We start from the raw sequence: 19,034 nt of genomic DNA, 5'->3' as shown, positions 1-19,034 counted from the left end.
TGTTTGAGGATCACATATAATCACTTTTACCCACCATTGGGTTTGAATATGCCAGCAACTGAGGGTCCAGAGAACCAAGTCATTTACTCCAAAGTCTCTCTTTGCCTCCAGCACTTGGTCCTGGAAAGGTGAGTTCTGAAACCCTCTGTTCTCAGAAGTCTTCATGTATAGAGTAGAATAAAAATACCTGGTCCCTCCTGAGGGGAATGAGATCATAGGAGCTGAAGTGCTTTGAGATACTCAAAGAAAAGAAACATGATACAACCTTTTATTATTTCAGATCGTGAGACCAGGTCAGAAGGGTCGTTACGCTCGTCATGATGCTACTGCTTTGAAAGCCACACAGACGGGCTATATTTCCCATTCATTTTCCCCAACCTTGTGGGAGAAACTTTTCAGGAGTACAGCATCAATGAAGAATACAGTGTCACGAAACACAAACACTGTCATCAATGACAGTCACGTTACCATGCTGAATTGTCCAGAGAAGCTGACCAGTTACTACTCAGGGCTGATGTAAAACAGAGGCAATGCCAAAATGAGGTGAAAGAGAATTCAGAATAAAATTCCGTCCCTTGGAGCATATTCCATCGGTTTTCTCTGCTCCTGCTTCCGCTGGTATCTGGCCTTCTGGTAGAAAATGATGATAGTTACAGTGACTATATTTAGAAGAATGATGAGCAGTATGAGCCAGAACGAGTATCCGTAACTGTGGGTCGTTCCTTTACTGGCGGTTGTCGGGTAAAGCATGTGGAACAACTCTTCGGAGAGAAGGTTGGACTGTGTGTTCGCCACAAACAGTATCATGGTCACAAAAACGGAGGATGCTGCAAAGAAGATGGAGTTTCATGCATGGCATAGTGATACAGTTTTTAATGTCACTTATCTTTACGGAACACATATCTGTGGGTATGTATTGAGTATCTGCATGGGAGTTTACACTCTTTTAAGCACTAGGGAGAAGATACAAAATTGTAAGACACAAAGTAGATGTCTAGGCATAGAACACTAAAGATTGTGCAGGGCTGTGTATGACCAACAGCAAACATGCTGACTCAAACGCTTTCAGAAGTAGTTGTGCAACTGGTCTACCAAACAGTGCACTTCCTAGGTGGTGAATGCAGTAGTAGTGTGCTGAATGAATGAGTGAATAGGACAGTTCAGAAAGAAGCTGTATAAGGAGGTCTGGGAAGAGCTGAGGAAGGACAGGGCATCACAGATGGACGAAGCTGCCTCAACAAAGACCCTGGGTGGGCAGTGGGCCTGAAGCAACTGGGACTGTGAGATACAAGCTCAGCTGCTGGGGAGAGGTCCCAGGGTCCTAAGAACTGGGTACCGAGACTGGGCTGCCCTGCGAGCCACAAAAATGCCATCCCAGGAGCTTGAATCTCATGGCATATGATGCCACTGGCAAGAGTGTCTAATCAGGAGGGATCTCCTTACAAAACTCATTAGAGAAGAGAACTTATTGTACGTTTCTGTCTTCCCTTTTTTATTCTTCACAATATCCTTCACTAGAAAACATGCTTTTTTGTTTGTTTTGAGATGGGGTCTCACTGTCCCCTGGGCTCTGAAGTGCAGTGGCATGATCTCAGCTTACTGAACCTCCACCTCTTGGGCTCCATTGATCCTACCACCTCAGCCTCCTGACTAGCTGACTACAGGCACATGCCACTATGCTTGGCTAATTTTTTGTGGAGATCAGCTTTTTCTATATTGCCCAGGCTAGTCTTGAACTCCTGGACTCAAGTGATCCACCTGCCTCTGCCTGCAAAAGTGCTGAGTGTGAACCACTGTGCCTGGCCTTAAAGAATATGCTTCAGTACAGACTTGGGAGAGCCATTTTTGTCTAGTTAAAAGCACGTAGTTCTGGAGTCAGAGAGAACAGGATTGCAAATCCTAGCTAGGTGAACTTGGACGAGTCATGTAGCCTTTCTGAGTCTCATTCCTCATCTTCCAAAGGGGATGAGATAGAAACAAACAAACAAAAAAAAATGTAGATTAGGGCTTTTGCGGTTGCCTAGGGCTGGAAGTGGGCTGGGAGGGGGTGATAGCTAACGGGCATGGGGTTTCTTTTCAAGATGATCAAAAGATTCTAAAATTGGCAGTGGTGAGGCTTGCACATGTCTGAGAACATACAAAAAACCATGAAATTGTATACTTTAATGGGTGAATTATATGGTGTGTGACTCATGTGTCAATAAAGCTGTTAAAAGAAAGGTTGTGGAGGATAAGGATGCCTATGTTCCAGGGCCTGTGATGAGGCCGGTGAGTAGGCTCACCCAGTGAGGTTTGATGTGCAGAGGGGGCCGCCAGGGGATCCTGGCCACAGAAGCCCTTTGAGACTCTGTCTGCCGCCACGTACCCGGAACTCAGTGGACATCAAATGTATCCTGCTATAACCCACACCTAGGGAAACCTTCCAAACAGTCCTTCAAAAGGCCTTAATTAGAGGGGCTTTGTATGAGGTGAATGTTTTAAACGCTCCTTGATGACAGACCTTCATCCTCAACATAATGGTTTTATTTCTCAATAATTTGTCCGAACAAAAGCCCTGGCCCTCTGAAGCTCTCCGGGTGCCTCACGGCCTTAATTATCTTTCATTTTCCTCTTGTGAAGTTTCTTATAAAAGCTTAATCATAAAGGGGCAGGATGAATATAGGCTAAATGCTTTTTTCCAGAGCGGGCTGCCTAGAACTTTGATTTGAATCGGGAGGGGCTGACACACAGACGCAAAATGCCAACCTGAGTCCCCTGTAGTGACGAGATGCCCAGAGCCTCTACCTGCCAGGCTTCTCCAGCCTCTGGGACAGAAGGACTTACAGGGGCTGGAGGAAGCCCCGGGGTAGATGAGGAGCTTCGGAAGGCTCACGGACCCTGGCTTCTGTCCTGGTCTGTGACCCTCGGGCCCCGTGACCTACTGATCCCTTTCTGCTCTCTGGGTTCCCCAGTTGAGACACAAATGTATTTGGAACAGGCGGTCTGCAAAGTTCCCTCTGGCTCCAAGCTTCTCTCAGTCGACAATTTTATCCCCTGAGGTCAGGATGCAGCCTCATCAGGTCAGTGTGGTGCAGAGGGTAGGCTGAGGTCAGAGGTCACGGGAACCTAGGAAGTGAGACTGCTATTTGTCTCCTCAAAGCAGAAACTGCTTCTTTCTATCAGAAACAAGCCAGCAAACCCACTTCCTTCCCTACCCAACATCTGCTGGCTAAGCAGAGGTTGTTCAAATCCAGCCCCTAGGGGTTTGGAGCAATTCCTTCTGGCCCCAGGACTCCCAGAGGTCAGTCTGATCGTGCTCTCCCACAGCCATGACCCAAGGCAAGAATTAAGGCATCTCTGCACACAAACCCTTCTGCAGGCTGAGCCTCCTTGAAACTGAGAGTTTCAGTAAGTTCTCCAATCCTCAAAGCTCCTGTGAAGAAAATCAGGGCCCTCAAAGGGTTACTTTGGGCAAAAGTCAGGCCTATCAAAGCATTAGGGTCAAGAAGCCTCAAGGGGCATTTAGAGGAAGCCAATCTGTGCGAGGCCTTCTCCTAGGCAGGCAGCAGAACGCAATCTGCTCCTTCCACATCAACCTCTCAGGCTGCTTTCTGCCCACCTCACAGCCTCCCTCTGTGTGTGAGAACTTGCCCCTGAGCCAGGAAAGGAAGGTGGCAGGAATTCCCTCTCTATCCAATAATTCTTTGTGGATAGGAGTAGGCAGGGCTGCAGGGAGGCTGTCTGGCCCCTGTTTTTATTCCCAAACATGCATGAGGCCTCTGCTATATGCAAAGCCAGCCCATACTCCACTGTGGAGGAGCAAAGATGTGGAAGCCACAGCCTATGGAAGAGGTGGCAGACTTTGAACCCTGCAGGCTGCAGACACAGCAATGCTGGGCCCCTGTGGTTTGGCCGGCGCCACACCTGGCCCTCCACTCTGGCCCTGGCACCTGTTTTCCCTCCAGGAACGCAGTCTTCCTTTCCCACTCACCCCTGTGGCTGGGGAAGGGCCGACTCCAGCCCCAGCTCCAGGATGGGCAGGTAGCCTTAGTCAATCAGTGGATGGCTTGGGGAATTCAACCCTGCTGGCCACAGAGATTGGTCAAGGGATGGGAGAAGGGCAATGCCAGTGCAAAGTAGCCCAGGACTTTCTTTGAATTTGAAGGAAATGAGAAGTTTTTTTCTCCTGGGGCTGCCACCATCAGCAATGAGCCCAGAGTGGCCAGCAGTCATCTTATCTTCAAGAGGATTGATCCAGCCAATTAATGAATGATGGAGTCAACACCGAGGATTCTGATAGATGGAGCAATGGCAGGAAACAGTCCTCATGACACGGGCCAAGACCCTAACTCGAGCTGTGTCTGAAGTCACTGCTTCTCGTGCTTTCTTAGTTACATCAGCAAAAGTAAAAATAATCTATCTCTTTGCCCTGGCCATGGGTACCAATTGGTTTACCTTTGGTTTTGGTTGACAGGGGTGAACCATCATCATGCAAGTAGCTTGGGCAAAGGACTCTGGCATTCAGGTGAGTATATCTGATTTTGTAACAAAGTCCCTTAACCTCTGACACTCAGCTCTGCTCTAAGAAAGAGAAGCAGTGATATTCATTCTATAGGACTGTTGTGCCTCATCCACAGTGGCTGCCCTTTAAATTGGGGGATTTATTTGTTTTTACCACCAAGCAATACAAGCACAGAAAGAAAGAGCCAGTCATATATGAATGTGGTTAAACCAGCCTGACCCCAAATCCTCGGAGCTGGGGTGTGATTATGTAATGCAACCCAGCCCACCTGTAGTCCTGGCTTAATGCTTTTCCATTTTAAAAAGCATCCCTCACCGTCCTACCTGTGCTGCGCTGGGGCCGGTTTTTACATCTCAACTCTACATCAGTGATCTCACATTGGGAGTTTGAAAACGGTCACGTGGCTGTGCTTACACCATTCCAATCACCAGGGCTTTTTTCTCTCTTTGTTTCTCCCCACTGGAGAGCCAGTTGTTCATACTCCTCAGCACATCTCTACTACATGGCATGGAGCTGCTGGCCTCCTCCAGCCACCTGCACCTGCCTCGTGGTAAGGATGACACCCAATGGAGGGACAGGATGGTGCTGCTCTCAGCCCCTCCTTTCAGGCTTCCTGACATGTCTGATATCCAGAGCCTCCTTCTTGTGCTTGAAAATTTCAGGCCTGTGTTAAAATGTGTCACCTGAAGCTTCTGTGAAGCCACCTCAGAAATCATTTCCTTAGGACAGGCTTCATTCCCAAGGTCCAGTTGCAATGATGGAGAGAGGGAAAGAACAGGGGAAACCTGGCTGCCTGGGGGGAGCAAGGCCCTGAAGACAGCTGAGCAGGGCAAAGAGGCACTTCCCTGGCCCTGCTCTGGGCAGATGGGCAGCCGCAGAGCCCTGGCAAAACCCAGTGAAAGCCAAAAGACTGTGAGTCAAAGCTGGGACCCACTTCCCATCTGGGCTCCATCCTCCCAGCACCACACCCATGAAACAAATAAAATAACCAAGCAACACCACCCAGCCACACTCCAGGCTCACAGGTAGCCCACAAGAAAGGTATTGCCCCCAGATTCTCTTATGTGCCATTATCTGTGGCTCTGTGGCACAAGCATGCAGAGATGTCATGTGTGGAGACTAAGTGGACTCTTGTCATGTGGAAGAGGAAAGAGAAGGAAGAGTGTGCCAGTGTGTTCATGTGTGTGTGGGTATGCACATGTGTGTGTGTGTGCATGTGTATGTGTATGCACATGTGTGTGCTTCTATATGCCACACAGAGCTTAGTTTGGAGTTAAGCACATGGCAGGAGCCCGGTCAATATTTTGTTGACTTTTGTGCATTTTGACTTCTTCTGTTAGAGTCTCAAAAGCAAAGGCTGGCTTGTTATAAGTCTCCTCAATAGTGTATTTAAAACAGAATTATATTTCCAGAGATGCTTCATAAACACTTTGGATTGACAAAATAAACCCCAGCCCTTAGCTCATGGGAGGTCCTCATAGTTTCCTTGGTGTAAACGTGACTGTATGTTCATGCGTGTGTGAGAGGTGGAGACACGGGGACAAGAGGGATGCGGTCCTCTGCAGAGCACCGGGTCTCACAGGGCCACTCACCGCTGAGCCCGTTCCAGGTGTACACCCCCATCGGCCCCAGGAACGTCTGGTAAGGGTTGCTGATGCTGTTGTAGAAGGTAAACCCAGAGCTCAGGAGCGACGTGAGCAAACTCAGGACCAGGAACAGGATAGTCACCAAATGCAGAGTTTTTTGGGAAGAATTATTCAGTATCCCTAAAACTAAAATAATGTTTTGTGAGTGCATAGCACATAATGCAAATACCAGCTCTGGGCTGGCATTCCTCCCCACCCTACCCTCTTAGGTACTTGAGTTAGCAGTTGTTGGATGTCAGTAGAGATATCAGGAACCTCCAAGTCATGCAAGAATAAGACCTGCATTCCCCACAGGAGGCTGGTTGTTGAATCAGTGGTTGGATGGGTATAACCGCGACACTACAGATAACTGGATATTGAGCCTGGTTTTGAAGTCCCTTAGGAGAGAGTTTGCCTTCCTGGATACTGGCAGCAGGGCTGGCTAGCCTTCCCACTATGAGCTCAGGCTCCGTCCTTGCCAAGGTGCTTTTCACAGTTTCATCAGTGCCCCTGTTGCTCTAAGCACTAACTCGGCTTCCACTTGGAGGCACTCACAGGACGGGTCACCCTGAAAACTTGTGCACTCTGAGAATCCCATAAGCCCTGTGGTGTCTGGGGTAATTCCATGAGTCAGGGGTGGCATCAGCAGAGAAAAAGCTAAGAAAGGTGACCAGGAAAGTGGAAGCTGAAGGCTGACATAAGAAATTGACTTCTGTTAGTGCAAATTGAGGTGTGAGTCCTACTTCAGACTCCACTTTCCTGGAGACAGAGAGGACCAGATGCCCACAGGGCTCCAATGCTGGAGGCGGTTGGGAATTTGCCCGTGAGTAAGCCTTGACTCTGCTTTCCAAGGAGAACTCTTCTGAATCCTAACAGCATTGCATGAAAAGTACATATTTCTTAAGTGCAGAGTAGCTCCAGGCATAGAAGGACACTCATAAAATGAAGCAAAGGTGCCCTGGCTGTCAGTCCTGGGTTCCTGGTTTTGCAGGCTTCTGACCCCCACCAGCCATATCCTCCACCTGCTCTTTTGTGGAGGATGCAAGGCCCAGGCACCACAGGGGTGCACTTACATGTAAGCCCAGCCCAGCCACGGGCTGTCAGGGTGCGTGAGGCCCTGTGGAGGAGGCCAGTACATTAAACAGTGTTTACAGGGACGTTCCACGAAAGTCACCAGGACATGGGAGAAAGCGATTTGGGAGAAAGTTCTGAGTCACAGTAAGGCCACAGCAACATCACTGGGAACAGGTGGGTCAAAACAAGTGAAAGTCTCTTTCTTTCCGTGCTGGTTTCTCTGATCTCCAGGGAGAGAGCCTTGGAGACCTCACATCTTTATCTGGAGCAGCTTGAAAGAACAGAAAGCGAAAAGGCCAGGAGGATCTCTGTTTCCTGGGCCTAGGGGTGGTATTCCCTCAGCGTATGCCCACGGATCGAAGGTCAAGGAGTTCCTAATGGAACCAGAGTGTCACAAAGAATTCAGAGAACAGGCATGGGAGGTGGGAGACCCCAGGGTGCTGTGGGCACCCATGGGAGGGGCCACCAAGTCCCCTCCCCTTTCCCTCCCCGCATCACCGTAATGATTGAAAAATGCCTCTTTATGCTGAGCCCAAATCTGCATTTCCACAACTTAAACCCAGGGGTCCTAATTCTCCTTTGGGAATCATACAAAATTCACTTGCTCCTTTCCTGCCTGGCAGCCTGTCCAAATATTTGAGGAGGGATATAAATCCCAACATGATTAACAGCCCATGTCTCTGGAGTATTCTTTGTTGGGTGTGACTGCAGAGTCCCTGACAGCCTGGCCCGCTACACATACTTTATTCTGACTCTATTTCTCTTTCTCTTTTTTTCTTCTTTTTTTGGAGACAGGGTCTTGCTGTGTCACCCAGACTGGAGTGCAGTGGCAAGATCATCGCTCACTGCAGTCTTGATCTCCCGAGTTCAAACAAAGAATCCTCCTGCCTCAGCTTCCGGAGTAGCTGGAACTACAGGATGTGCCACCACAACCACGCTCAGCTGATTTTTTTAAATTTTTTCTTTTTGAGTTGGAGTTTTGCTCTTATTGCCCAGGCTGGAGTGCAATGGCATGATCTCGGTTCACCCCAACCTCTGCCTCCCGGGTTCAAGCGATTGTCCTTCCTCAGCCTTCCAAGTAGCTGGGATTATAGGCATATGCCCCCACGCCCGGCTAATTTTGTATTTTTAGGAGAGATGGGGTTTCTCCATGTTGGTCAGGCTGGTCTCCAACTCCCACTATCAGGTGATCTGCCTGCCTTGGCCTACCAAAGTGCTGGGATTACAGGCGTGAGCCACCATGGCCAGCCTTTTAAACAATTTTCTGTAGGGACAGGATCTCACTATGTTGCCCAGGCTGGTCTCCAGTTCCTGAGCTGAAGTGATCCTCCCTCCTTGGCCTCCCAAAGTGCTGGGATTACAGGCATGAGCCACCACACGTGGCCAGATAGACACGGGGCTCCCAGTGAGACCCGACACTCCCCTTGGACAGGAGGATATCCTCACTCCATTTTTGAACCTCTTAATTCTATCCGTTCACTATCGTTTTCTTTTTTGGCTTTTTAATCAGCAGTGTTCTACAAGGAAGAAAAGTCTCCTCCCACTGAACAGACAGTAGGCATGAAGGAGATGTGGCCGGCAGCTTGCAACCAGGTGCCTGAGACACAGCCTCAGGGGCTGCTGGCAAAAGGGTCCTGTGGTAAAGACGCTCATCCAGAGAGAGCGGGCATCCCAAGTGGTGCTGGTCTCAGGGTAGAGCTTCCTAGACCAGGAGTGGGAGAAGCCCCAGAAGCAGCAGTGACAGGTAACCCAAGGGCCCTGGCTGCAAGGGAGAGTGAGAAAGTGCAGGAAAGAAAAGGGCAGGAGAGAGAAAAGGGCAGGAGGAGGGCAAGGTGGATATGCCTCACAGTGGTTGGCATGGCCGCATGTCCCTTGAAAACCCATGGGAGAAGGGAGCAGACCAGGAGATGACCGGGCAAGCCTCAGCTCAGTGGCATGAGGCTGATGGCTTCACCACCGTGGCAAGGGAACATTCTGCTCCTCAAGTGGAACTGGGGACTGTGAGCAAAGTCCAGCTCGCACAGGTACAGCCTACTTGAGCTCAATGATGACTGGACTATTTTGAAATTTCTGCTAATAACTCATAGAACACGGTGAAATTCTCAGCATAGTCTTGGGCTATGCATCCCAGGGAAGAGCTCTAGCGGGGCATGGGTCACACCAGCCACTGCCTGCTGCCTGGGTGGGGATGGGTGGGACCTGCTGGGCCTGCCTTCTGGGTGAGTGGGATGTGGCCACCTGGGCTGGGATGGTTCCCATCCCTGACCTCAGGTGACGTCTCTTGCCTCTGCCTATTGCGCACTGTGGAGGTGCAGCGGATGCGGGATTCATATTGCTACAATTTAGCACACACTTGTTTTGAAAGTAGTAGAGGATGACACCGGAAGAGAGGAGGAATAAAACTACAGCACGTAGGACACGCCTGTTCAGGGGCACAGGTCAGAGGCTGCAGCTGAGTCACTGCTGAGTCACCATAAGGGGAATCGCTTCCCATCCCACACTCGCCAGCTCCTCCTGGACGCTAAAGGGAAACTCCGAGGTCTATCCCAAAGTTTGCTGGGGACTAAATGAACTCACTCCTTAGCAAAGTTTGGTAACCAGTAAGAAGTAATTTGGTTACTTAACTAGAAAATAGAAACTTCACTGTTAAAACAAAAACAAAAATTTAAAAATTTAAAAAGCTGTGTCCAAGGCCCCTGAAGTGGCTTGCAGTATTTTTCTGCTTCACACACTTCGTAAAAGCGGTTTTTGGATATTCATTGGTAAATAGTTCACATTCCATTTTTTTTTTTTCAGAGTAAATTAGAAAGTGACAATTGAATTTAGCTTTGTTTGTGACTTTTGGTAAGGTCTAATGATGTGACTTTTCCAAAGGGAGTCATTTGGGGCCTGTTGACTCATATTTTCTGCATTTTAAGGTGACAATTCATCTTGATTCTAACTGCTGGATTTTGAAATTATTTTCCGGCTTTCTGAATTTCCTGCCACACAGGTCTGACAGCTGTATCTCCCCTCCAGCTCCTGGCTCAGAACTTAGACAATAAAAGCTGAAAATTCAGGGAAAGTCATCAAGAATGAAATGACAATAAACTTACATAGCATCTGACAGCTGCTCTCTGCCTGTAAAATTAGCAAACACATTCCGTTCTTTTTCTTCCTTTTAGGGGGCAAGCGTGTGAATCAGGAAAGCCACCTCACAGGTGGCGCTAATTGTCCCAGGAAACAGCCAAGAACAACGTGGCCACAGAGGAGAGCGCCTGACCCGCAGATCCCGCAGCTGGGAGGCAGAAGCGTGCTGCTGGGCAGTGGATAATGGGTGCCGCTGAGAGCCGTCCGGACATCCGGGCTCCCCACGCAGGGAAATGTAACCCTTCAGGCCCCACTGGCCATCTGCCTTTTGAGTTCTGGTTCTCGGTAAGTCCTCGGACATCAAGGGAGAGCCCATGGCTTTGTGAGTGGATGGGTGGGAATTACCGTGACTCCCTCCATAAACACCTGGTCACCAGGGAGCCTGAACAGGGCAGCTCCCAGTACCTGAGGGAGGAGCTCGTTCTATCAACAGATCTCCAAGTGTGACCTGGTAGCTCTCCCAGGGAGCCCAGGCTGGTGCCCCAGCCTCTCAGAAAGTTGCCAGGGTTCCTTGGGGAGAAGTGGCCTGAGCCTGGGCGGGCACCCTGTTTGTCCTCTATACTCTCCCCTCCCAGTGTGGTGACATCCCTCGGGGCAGAGGATGAACACTGCTCTCCAGGAGACTCTCCTTATGCGGACAGGACAGGAGTAGTAAGGTGGGGGCTCTTTATGAATTCTGGAGAAATAAACTTCATTTGTTCTTCTCTTTGCAATTCATTAGTTTCTGCAGCAGATTTATTTTTCTAATTATTTTTAGCCTGGACTAATGGTGCAATGTTGAGCTCCCTGAGAACACGTGGAGGTCGGTGGAGAAAAGAGAACTAGCGGGCGGGGAAGTGCCAGGTGGGGAGAGACTCGCGCCAGCTGCAGTGGGTCCTGACCCGGATGCAGCACTGAAAGGCCAGCCGGGAGCCAAGCTTTCCCTCAGTCGGCCTTGCTTCCTTTGCAAGGTTGTCTAGAGCTTTTTGCCAATCAATTAATTTAATTTCAAGCAGGCCACATCCAAAGGACTTAAAAAGCAATACCCAGTACAGCAATGCCTGTCACTCTAGTGCCTGGCCTTGGTTGTTGTCAACACTGAATTAGGATCACCTGGGAAGATTTTTTAAAAAACGAGCAGGTCAGGGCCTCACCCCGCGGAGATTGCTATTCATCTGGTCCAGGTGGGGATGCTTCACCCGCATCCCAGGTGATTCTACCTTCCGCTGCAGGCAACGTGACTGCTCAAAGTCCCACATATCTGCAAATCAGACTGTTCTTGGAACCGAGAACAAAGAGTGCAATGTCACAAGAGGAGAAATATCTCTCATAATCAAGTCCAGCCTGGGCTGGTGACACGCTGTCTCCACAAAACATCAGAAAAGTGGCTGGGTGTGGTGGTGCTTGCCTGTGGTCCCAGCTACACCAGAAGCTGAGGCAGGAGGATCTCTCGAGCCCAGGATGTAGAGGCTGCAATGAGCTATGATGGCACCACGGCACTCCAAACTGGGCGACAAAGCAAGACCCTGTCTCAGAAAAGAAAAGTCTTGCCGGGTGCGGTGGCTCATGCCTGTAATCCCAGCACTTTGGGAGGCCAAGGTGGGAAGATCACTTGAGGTCAGGAGTTTGACACCAGCCTGGCCAACATGGTGAAACCCTGTCTCTACTAAAAATACAAAATTTAGCCACCCGTGGTATACATTCCTATAACCCCAGCTACTAGGGAGGCCGAGGCACGAGAATTGCTTGAACTCAGGAGGTGGAAATTGCAGTGAGCCGAGATAGCGCCACTGCACTCCAGTCTGGGTGTGAAGCAGCCTGGGTGATGAAACAAAACAACAACAACAACAACAAACTATCATAGAAACTTTTCCTGTCAAAATGATTCTGTAAAAAATACGTTCTGGTCAGCGCGTAGGCTGAGTAATATTTGAAATGACATTCACGGGAATTCCATGTCCTAAATGTGAATGACTCATCTTGCCATGATTGCCAGTGTGAGGAAACAGAGCACACCATGCTTCCGGATCCTGACCACATTTGCAAAACACAGAGTTAAAGGAATGACTTCCTTTTACATGGCACCCAAGATCCAGAACTGAGAGGGAGGTGGGTGGCCACAGTGTGAGCTTACACCTCCTAGCAGCTCATTTTTCAGGATTCTGTCCTCCAACGGGGCTTTGCAGGCATGTGTTCCCCCCAAACCCTTGCTTCCATGCAGACCTGCACATACCATGCCCCAGCAGTGAGTGCAGGGCACCGATTTTAACTGAGGAAGGGTCTTTCTCTCACACTGGATGGTGAGCCCTCCAAGGCCAGGAACCATGTGCAATTCCTTTCAGTCTCCTGAGCCCCTCATACACGCAGCAGCTGCTCAGGGAAGTGTTTTGGAACAGAAATCAGATCTCCAGAACTTTGGGAGTAGCAAAGACAACCTGCTCACAGGTGGACATACAGGACCTGCCACTTTTCATCTGGATGTTGGGCAAACCAGGATGCAGCCAGTCAGCCTGAGCTGCCTGTACCCTCCAAGTTACACACTGGAGAATTTCCTTACCAGGTCTGAAGAACGATTTTCCCCACAGATTGACCAACGTTGGCTGAATTACTTTGGCACTTTGAAATCAGCCGTCATTGCTTCCTTCTGCTATTTTGTTTCAAAATCTACAGACAAAACTGGCTCAATGTGATAAATACCATGCAGAAATACAGCAGAGCTTTGCAATAATTATTACTCTTGGGAGACTCTTGATGTGACCTCGCCCTAGCCAAGAAGCTCATGTGGTCAACTTCTCAATTGGAACGGTCAGTCCACCACTGTTGGGCAAGAAAGGGGCATTTATACAGATTTGATTCTACTGCCCATGGTTGGTTTCTGATTTGAAAGAAGCCCCGGGTGGCCATGAGAAACCATAGGAGAGCACCCATGTCTCATTGTGCACACTGCAGGGCTGCTCCCAGGTGAAGCGTCCCAGGATTGTTAGCAGCTGAACACCACAAGTTGAAGGTTCCAGTAAGATGACTTTCCCCTGTCTGAAAGAACTGCTTACAGGTGTTCAAGCTCAACGATTATTACAATCATTGGCAATGAAGGCCCCCTAGGCTCTGAGGGGTCCTTAGGTGTCAACCAGAGTGACAGTGCAGCACCTTCATTCATTGGGTGGCGGTTCACCTTCTGCAGCACCAGGAGGTTGGGCAGTGACTTGTGGAAAGTCAGAATGTGGCTCCTCAGTAACAAAGACTGAAAGTAGAGATCCAGCAAAGGGAAGGCAAATATTCTGCCTCACTGTGCTCTCACCTGGGCTGCCGCACCTACCTGGCCCTGGGCCCTTTCAGGGACGAGTGCCTGCTCTGGTCCTCTGACATCACCATGCTCACCTGCATGCACACAGGGCTTTAGAGCCAGGTCCTGACCCATCCTGGCCTCCTCTGAGTCTCCATGCATAGAGATAGTTGATGCTTTCTTTGAAGCCATTTATCTCAAATTGGAAATCAACTGGTTCCAAACAGACACCATATGGAAACCAAAAAAAAACTGGTAGGTTTTGTCTCTTACAATTTTTTAAATGTGTCTGAGGTTTCAGGACACTTTTTGGTTTTGAAAATGCTATTCATATAACTGAAAGCATGACTGAGTCTTTGAAAGTTGCTGGAAAGCCAATGTTCCCCATCCTTATGGGAAGCTGAGGTTGACACCAGAGGAGATGTCCCTGAAAGGCTCTGGCAATGCCCGGGGAGACGCTGCTTTTGCTAACATCTAAATGACAAATGTATAACTTGGGAACACAACCAGGCTGCTTTGGATTTAAGAAAATAGTTTCATTAACAAAGTCATAAACACACTAGAGCTAGAACCTACAGCTAGTGTCCAGGACTCAAACTTCTTTTTGCATTACACAAGGACTAAACATTACATGTGTATAGGGTAGAAAATGATGCATATTTATGAGTCAAAAGGTAATGATTGTATGATACCCAGTAATGTCTGTATAATACTAGCATACAACTTTGTTCAAAACAAAGTCCATTTAATGTGTTACATAACTTACAAATGTTTTTAAATTTAGAAAACATGAAGGTAGGTATCAAACTTCAAAAGCCAAATAAGTAGCTAAATCAACTTATTATTCTCAATGAACTTTTAATATTCTTCCATTGAGAGGATGGCATTATTATATAAGAAATCAGGAAATAAAAAGTTTAGGAATTCCTATCAAATATACAATTAATAAATTAATGGAAATTTAATATAATTCCCAACGATTAGATATTTTGGAGGTAAATTCAAATCAGTTAAAGAAATGAACTTGAGAAACAGAGATAATTAATTTCCCATTTTACTCTTTCCTGCATAGATGCCACTTGTGAAATTCTAGACAGAGGTTGTGGGTCCAACTAAAAACCCAGTCAATACAGTTAAAACATGCATTCCTACTGGCTATTCAATGCCATATTGCTGTCACATATTTTTACTTATTTACTTGTCAATCAACTTGGTAGGTGTTATTTAAATATCACCACTGCTGGAATGATTTAGACTATTGTACTAATAGACACAAGCAGAACTGAGGAAGCTCAAATAATGGCATGGCAAATTTCCAAAATTATCTTGTATTATTAGACTTGCATCGTCAGCCTAACCCAAAACTTACAAAGAAATTATTTTTGAATGGTTATTTGGCCCAAATATAGAATGACATAAACCTGAATTCAATCTCATGATATCCATTCAAATTAGTTTATCATTTACCTGCAAAGTTTTTGTTTGGTTCTGCAAGTCCGTGACTCAATTCTTGACTACTTTCCCCATGAAAAAGTCCATAAGTGATGAAAATGCTCCCATTTGAAGCAGAGTCTCTAACAGCAATTGTACTGGTGATCCATGCTTGTGTCCCAAGAATCGAGCAAATTACAATGAAAGACCCAAGGCTGGTGAAAAAGCTTGATAAGAACATCAATGTCTTCTTTGTGGTAGGCATTTTCACAGGAAAATAAGTTCTCTAGGACAAAAAAATGAATATCTTCTTATAATACTTTTGGACCTTATCATTTGAAGTCTAGTACTTAGAAATAGAGTGTAGCACTTTGTTGTCAAATATAAAATCTCACTCTTCCTAAGGAAGGGTTATGCTAATGGACATTGAACTCTGAACATGGTCATAAAATTTACAGTAGCTGAACTTTGGTCTGGAGTAAGAGGCTGCTATGGTTACAGCCAACCAGCATGAACAAGGGGTGGGTATGGTCTTCCCAGGGACTTCCTCAATCACACAATTAATTTATAATCCTTGGCCAAGTGTCATGGAAGCAAGTTTAGCCTACCATATCATGACAGGAGTAGAATTCCTAAATAATAGGGTGTGGAGGATCTGTATTCCCAAAGTGTTGCTGAGTCTAGCAGACAACAACCATGAAATCCCAACTTCTCCAAGAATTATTGGAAATATGTAAACATATACTTCTCTATTGTGGACATTTATGTTGTTTCAACTTCGCAATTATGACTGAGAAAGAACACACAAATATCTTTAGGCATAAACCTTTATTCATAGCTCCACTTATTTCCTTGCTTAGACTTCTAGAAGTTTGATAAAGTCTGTGGATTTTTCTGAAGTTGTTGCTATGCATTGCTCAGTTTCTTTACTCACTGGTGATCTGACTCTTATAATTGTTCCAAGAGGAAATCCTAAGGAGGGTAAGCCTTTTGTCGAGTATACTGTGGAGTGGAAAGAGAAAAGCTTACACCTCCTTATGTTTTATAGCTCTCTATTTTAGACTTTGTATCAGAGAGGTATGGCTTTCAAACTTCCTCTTTCAAATTGGATCATATTTGTGTATTATTTAAATTATATCTTGAGAAGTTTCATCTTTATCACTTTTTAGTACTCTTATAGAGGTGGTTCTGAACGTTCTTGCTTTCGGTCATTATATCTGTATCCACCCTGTTGAGTGGTAAATAGTTTATAAATGGTCATTTCTGGACTTTAGAAAAACTCTCCCATTTGGCTAAAAGATCATTTCATTCATAGCATGTTTTCCATACCACTTTTTACTGTATTCTTTGATTATTTAGTAATAGCATATTAAGTTGGTGCAAATGTAATTGCGCTTTTTGCCATTGAAAATTGCATTTACTTTTAATGGCCAAAAACGCAATTACTTCATCCTCTACTTTTCTTTATTAACACCTAACTTATTTGTGGAATTAGCTGATCATCTGTCTTTTCCGTTATTGTGACTAGATGACATGCTCTAGGAGGTGGACATGTTTGTTTTATGTACCACTGGATTCCAGGGACTCTCAAAGAGCCTGGCCCAGAGAAGACACTCAGCAAACATTTGTTCAATAAATTATTGGAGATACGTACACACATACTCTACTACTGTGGACACTTATGTTGTTTCTATTTCAAAATTATGATTAAGGAAGAGCAATGCATGAACATCCTCATGCATGAACCTTTGTTCATATCTCTGATTATTTCCTAGCTTAGACTTCTAGAAGTGAGTCAGTCTGTGTATGTTACTGAAGCTGTTGCTACACATTGCCCAGCTGCTCATTAGAAAAAGATACCAGTCACCCGCCATGCCCTTAATACAGTGAAGGTACACACTTTCCTACATCCTCAAAACATGTATATTATTGGAAAACTTACTGATTTTTCCATTTAAGTCTATTAATTTTAACCACACTTCTAAAGGGTGGGACAGAATTTCAGTAGTTAGTTTCTTCTGGCCCTATTCCTAGTGTGGAAAATAATTTTGTATTTATTATTGTATTTTGTATTACATAGGCCCATTACAAAAATGTATTCAAATGGAACTGGCAAGAATAAAGAAGAAAGTAGATATAATAAATAATTTATCCTAGAAGAAGTAATTGTGTTCATAGTTGGGCAAAGACTTTCATACCGATAGCTTTATGTCTTAGCTTCCTGCTGCTATAACTGAATACCCGAGGCTGGGTGATTTATAAAGAACAGAAATGTATTTCTTATGGTTCTAAAGGCTGAGGAGTCCAAGGCCAAGGGGCTACATCTGGTGAGGGCCTTCATGCTAGTGAGGACTCTGAGTCCTGAGGTGGCACAGGGCATCATGGTGGCCAGAAAGCAAGTGGGCTGACAGTGCTAGCTCAGGTCTCTCTTAGTCTTCTTATAAAGCCACCAGTCCCACTCCGGAGAAAACCCATTGGTCCATTAATCCATTAGTCCATGAAAGAATTAATACACTCATGAGGGCAGGGCCCTCATAACTCCATTGCCTCATAAAAGTGGCAACTTTCCATACTGCCACACTGAAACTCACCAATATGAGTTTCAGAGGAGACAAACATCTGGTGTAGCATCATGCACACATTTATAATAAAACCGAGTCCTACTCTATGTTCTATTTTATAATCTGCTTCATAAAAATTTCAACAAATTGCCATGGCAATCCTTTCATGTCAATAGATCACGTTTACCATTGTACAAACCAACCACAAATTATTTCTACAAACCCTTTTTGGTGGACATTGAGGTTGTTTCCAGCTTTCCACTGTTGTACCCATGATGTGGTGATACTCCTTTTATGTTCAACCTTGCTAACCTTTCTAGGATTTCCTTGAGATAAATTCTGAGAAGGAGAATTGTTGAGTCAACAAAAAATATGTGTACACTAGCAGAAAGTGTGTCCCAATTTAAATTTCTACCAACAGCATTTTGCATTAGAGTTCCCAATTTCCACAGCTTCCCCACAGCATAGTATTGCTAGTATTTTTAATCTTTCACAAGCTGGGAGACAAGAAGTAGCTTGTTGGCATTATTTGATTTTTACATGTCAGTTAGAGTTACTATATTTTAATAGGCTTATTACCCATGTGTAGTTTTACTCACACAGTTTTCTGTTTATGATGTTGGCTCATCTATTATATAGAGACGTTTTTTATTCATGACTTTTTGTAAAGACAGTAAACTTTTATCAGTTCTGTGTATCTTGTGGATATATATATATGTATACTGAAATATATTCATTGAATATATATATTCATTTTGTTATTTGCATTTCAATCATATTTATACATTTATACATTTTAAACATTATGTGTAGATATTTTACTGGCTCAAGTTAAAAATGTCTATGTAACCAAATATTTCAGTCTTATACTTTATACTTTCTGGATTTGGTATCCTAACTCAACAGTTATTAAGGCTATTTACATATCAACTCAAGTTTGTGTGAAACAGAAAAGTGATTTTTTTTTTTTTAAGATACAGGATTATTTCACATTACCCAAGGCGAGGTGACAATGAGAACTCAGGAAATTGCTAGAACCAGAATTTCTGTTGTCTTCTCTGCTCCTTACTGCATATCTGTTTCATTTCCTGGGTCTTTTTCTAATATTAAATTTTATCTTTGCTGCTATTCTATTGCTGTCTTTTATTTAGTTTTTCCTTTACTAATTTTCTGAAATGAATGTTTTATTTTCTTATTTTGTTTTTGCATTAATAAAATATTTAAAACCATGAATATTTCTCTCTCTCTCTCTCTCTCTCTCTCTCTCTCTATCTCTATCTCTATCTCTCTCTCTCTCTATATATATATATCTTTGGCTAGGTTCCATAGGTTTTTATATATGTAAATCGGCATTTAACATCTTTAAATTGCATTTTTTATTTCCTGTTTGTTGAGGACAAAGTTTGTAAGATAATTGTATGATAGCATTATTTCTATTTTGGTTATTTGTT

At 45.3% G+C, this 19,034-nt stretch overlaps 1 protein-coding gene across 1 annotated transcript; it reads right to left on the bottom strand.

The window, feature by feature from the left end:
• Positions 1–254: 254 nt before the first annotated feature.
• LOC105470562 (clarin 3) lies at positions 255–15,448 on the bottom strand. The gene is made up of 3 exons (XM_011722668.3): positions 15,059–15,448; positions 6,094–6,273; positions 255–827 (listed from the first exon to the last, which is right to left on the bottom strand). Exons 1-3 carry the CDS (start codon positions 15,285–15,287, stop codon positions 556–558), a joined length of 681 nt encoding a protein of 226 aa, XP_011720970.2. The 5' UTR covers positions 15,288–15,448; the 3' UTR covers positions 255–555.
• Positions 15,449–19,034: the final 3,586 nt, after the last annotated feature.

This window comes from Macaca nemestrina, chromosome 9 (genome assembly GCF_043159975.1).
Source record: "Macaca nemestrina isolate mMacNem1 chromosome 9, mMacNem.hap1, whole genome shotgun sequence".
Classification (NCBI taxonomy): domain Eukaryota; kingdom Metazoa; phylum Chordata; class Mammalia; order Primates; family Cercopithecidae; genus Macaca; species Macaca nemestrina.
The sequence above is the reverse complement of the archived record's forward strand: the minus strand, read 5'-3'. Positions and strand labels throughout refer to the sequence as shown.